Raw genomic sequence first — 4,046 nt, forward strand, 5'->3', positions numbered from 1 at the left:
CTACACTCGAGCCCCAGTTCAATCCAGCTTAATAACCATGGACTACATTCGGTGCTGAAAGGCCTGACGATCCCAAGACACAGAGGGGACCCCGCCCCCATGAACTCCTTGCTGGGACCTCAGCAGAACCAGGGGGAATGGATGTGGGGAGAGGCGACTCCTCCTGGAACACAAGCCAGGAAGCCTAGGCCAGCGCAAATACTGGGGAGCGTGCCAGAACCCCAAGTAGATTCCAGCCTGAGAAGGTCCTCCCTACGTGGTCTCAGGAACAAAGTCAAGAACTGAGCAGTTGCTTCTTACAAAGCACTCCAAGGACCCAACATAGTTCAACCGACGTTCCCACACCAAGCTTCAGGGCTTCCAGCAGAGGCCACCAGTGCACGTGACAGGCACCCAGCCCGGCCAGTCTGTGTCCACTGTAGGTCACTCCAGAAGGAGACTGGCTGTGGACTCAAATGTGGGGGAGCGCGAGACTGGTCACCAGGACAGGGCTCACAGTGCTCATGCAGAGCACCCCACTCTGCTGGGCCCAGCCGGCCCGGAACCAACCTCCTACGCAACGGGGACAGCCACAGCTGTATGGCATGGTGAGGTCCTGAACTATCTCCCTAGTGAATACATATCTTTAAACTAGATTCTAAACTTTTAAAAAGTCAGAAATAATCTGGGCTGGCCTGGTGGCGCAGTGCTTAAGTTTGCACGTTCCGATTCTCAGCGGCCCGGGGTTCGCCAGTTCGGATCCCGGATGCGGACATGGCACCACTTGGAACACCATGCTGTGGTAGGCGTCCCACATATAAAGTAGAGGAAGATGGGCACAGATGTTAGCTCAGGGCCAGGCCTCCTCAGCAAAAAAGAGGAGGACTGGCAGTAGTTAGCTCAGGGCTAATTTTCCTCAAAAAAAAAAAAAAAAGAAGGAAAGAAATAATCTGTATTTTACTCATGTAACAGCGAAAGAATCTGGCATATTTATGGGTCTTCAGATAGCCTTGTGATTCCATTTTAAAATGAGTCAATGAAGTAATTTTAGACTTGTGATTTTTAAGTTGAAAGACAACTGTAAGAAAATTTAGCAGACTGCAAATATTAAGAGTGTGAGGATGTTCAGAAGTCTAAGAATCACTATATTTATCAGTTTTAATGTTTTAGATCCATCAGGATTTTTATGTACTTGTTTCATCTGTTAAATAATTCAAGCACATAAAAAAAGTCAATGTATTTATAAATGTATTTTACAACAGCAAAAAATATTTAATGAAGCTGTAAAAGTCCTCAAGAGTCACTGTTCAAAGTTAATAGAATTAGGGGCCGGCCCTGTGGCTGAGTGGTTAAGTTCGTGCACTCTGCTTCGGTGGTCCAGGGTTTCACCGGTTTGGATCCTGGGCGTGGACATGGCACCACTCATCAGGCCACACTGAGGCCACAACTAGAAGGACCCACAACTAAAAATATACAGCTATGTACCAGGGGGGTTTGGGGAGAAATAGGAAAAATAAAATCTTGTAAAAAAAAAAAAGTTAACAGAATTAAAAACAGACCTGGATGTCAAGAATTAACAGAAGTAAGAATTGTAGGCTTGATTTAAAAGCATAAGGAAAAAACTAGGCTTTTTGAGTGAAAGCTCCAACAGCCTCACCCTGGCCCACAGGCTGCCCCAGAGCCACCAGAAGGCACACAAGTTCATGGGAACGGGGGGTGCAAAGGCAGGGCCAACAATGAGGGCCACGCAGGGGTGGGGACCAGGTCTCTCCTTCCCACCACGTGTGGCCTCTCCTGCAGCGTCCAGCTGTTCCAGGCTCTTCCTTCGCATGTCCAGAGTGGCCACAACACCGAAGGATGCATTTTGTGTGTGAGCAGTGTTCTGAGTGCTAAGCCCCGTGTCCTCTCAGCCCTGTGTCCCCATGAGACCATACTTAGCCTCCTACTCTCAGTCACGAAGCACAGCAACGGCAAGCAACAGAGCACTGGACTCACAGGGCTGGGGACCCCCAAGGCACCACTCCTGTCCTCCAGACTCACAGCGACAACGTGCTAAGGGGGCAATAGTAGACATGGAAACCTGTAGGAATCCTAAGAGGCCAAGATCGCCAAGGTTGAGCATTCACAAAATGTGGGTGCAAACTAAGACTGTGAGAAAAGAGGGAGGACAAGGAATGTGTGAGCCTAGAGGGTTGGGGCAAGAACAGAAGGTGGGAGATGCTGCTAAGGCCCCTGAAATCCAGAGCAAGAGGTCAGGATTCCTTGCCACAGGCTCTGGGGAGGGCGGACGGATGAAACAGGGTGTTAGGAAGATAAATGCCAATCGCAAACACACAGCCAGGGGAGTGAGCCAGTGACCCACAGTGCAGGTCACAGGCGAGCAGGCCCTGGTCAGGGGGCCAAGCCAAGGCGGGGACCGTCTGTAGTGGAGCAGACTTGTGCTTCCACGGGCACCCGTCCCCCATGGCCGGCACCCAGACACCGGGGCTCACGCCTTCCTGCCTCTTGCTACCTCACAGCCCAGCCCTCAGAACTGCTAGTTTTTGCCAAGAGAAAGTTTCAGATCTACCAGCCTCACTGGATTCCTTCACTACCTGTTGGGGTGCATGTCCCAAGGGGACGGTTTCCACAATCCTCTCACCACAGTTTTACAGCAGAAAAACTCCTGAGATGGGCTCATGGAAGAGGGCCTAACCGAAATCAGGAGACAAAGCAGTCACTGTGGGATGACAATACCAGGCTCCCAGGGACTGCTGGACGCAGGGGTCACCGGCAGTGTGGCTGGGAAGCAGGTCCGAGGGAGACAACCGTTGGCGGACACAGTCACAGGCCCCTCCTCCCACCGGAGCCAGGCCTCACAGAAGGCCTGCGGGCCAGCCCCATATCCCCGATTTCTCCTGTGACCTCGCCTTTCTTCTTTTTGTCTTGATGTATCATGTGCGTCTCTGTGAGGAGCTGGGAATACTTTGGGGAGGGAACAGGTGGAGGGTCTGAACAGCAACAGTGAAAAGAGCCTGTGGTGCCTGCTGGCTGCTGATAACGATGTGATGAAGCCAGCGCACTGGGGACAGGTGGGCGCACCACCGAGTGTGGGGCCCTTGCATCACCGAGCACAGCAGTGCACACCTGTGGGGATGAGCATGGAACAGCAGCAGGCCTGTGGGACTTCCCTCTAACGGGGTAATTAAAATCCAGTCTCAGAGGCTGGCTCAGCAGTTCACAGACTGACTTCCTACAGGTCAGGGACGAAGGGCAGTAGACACTGCCTCCATCTGCCTCTCAAGCTCCAGTAAGGAGTGCCACCATGAACGGGCCAGCAGGGGCCCCACACTTACCCGGCATCACAGCCATCACAGAGGAGCAGCCGGTCCTCCCGGTCACTCCTGCCACACACCTCACAGAAGGTGGGGTCTTCCTCTTCGTCCTCTCCAGCTCGGGCATCCTCCACTGGAATCTGGAGGCAGAAGAGCACTGCTGATCACACGGCGAATGACACCCCGAGCCCAGAGCCCCCACATGTCACGATGCGCAGTTGATCCAGAGCAGACCAATCAACTTCTTAAAATCGACTGGGGCTCCACAGGCCCAGAGGTTCTGAATTCACAGGCAGACAGTGACTTTCCTTCTCCTGACCGTTTCAGGATAGTTAACCAAGAGAAAAAAATAATTCAACAGAAAACAGTGTATGACTCGTGGAAGCAGAGTGAGCAGGTGACCACGCGGGGCACTGAGGCCAGAAGGGAGCCCGCTCCATGCACTCTGTGCAACAGGCTTCACGGGACAGGCACCCTGAGTTACAGACAGCAAAGCAAATTCAGGTCGCGGGCTGTTAATCTCTCAAAACTGTCACATAATCAAGCAAAAAGACATGGAAACATAACTCTGAAAAATGACAGTCAAATGTGCTGCTGCCCCTGGCCGGTCACGGCTACATACTGAGAGCCCCCCACTTTACAGGCCTGCTGCCCCTGGCCGGTCACGGCTACGCACTGAGAACCCTTCACTTTACAGGCCTGCTGCCCCTGGCCGGTCATGGCTACGCACTGAGAACCCCTCACTTTACAGGC

General features: G+C 52.7%; 1 protein-coding gene across 3 annotated transcripts in view; it reads right to left on the bottom strand.

Annotated features, from left to right (window-relative positions):
• Nucleotides 1–4,046, bottom strand: part of PHRF1 (PHD and ring finger domains 1) — a 31,716-nt gene that overhangs the window by 14,818 nt on the left and 12,852 nt on the right. For all 3 annotated transcript variants that reach the window (XM_046643666.1, XM_046643665.1, XM_046643664.1), the window contains one exon: nt 3,315–3,433. In XM_046643666.1, coding sequence (XP_046499622.1) covers nt 3,315–3,433 — 119 coding nt within the window. The remainder of the gene's footprint in view (nt 1–3,314; nt 3,434–4,046) is intronic.

This window comes from Equus quagga, chromosome 17, assembly GCF_021613505.1.
Source record: "Equus quagga isolate Etosha38 chromosome 17, UCLA_HA_Equagga_1.0, whole genome shotgun sequence".
NCBI lineage: Eukaryota > Metazoa > Chordata > Mammalia > Perissodactyla > Equidae > Equus > Equus quagga.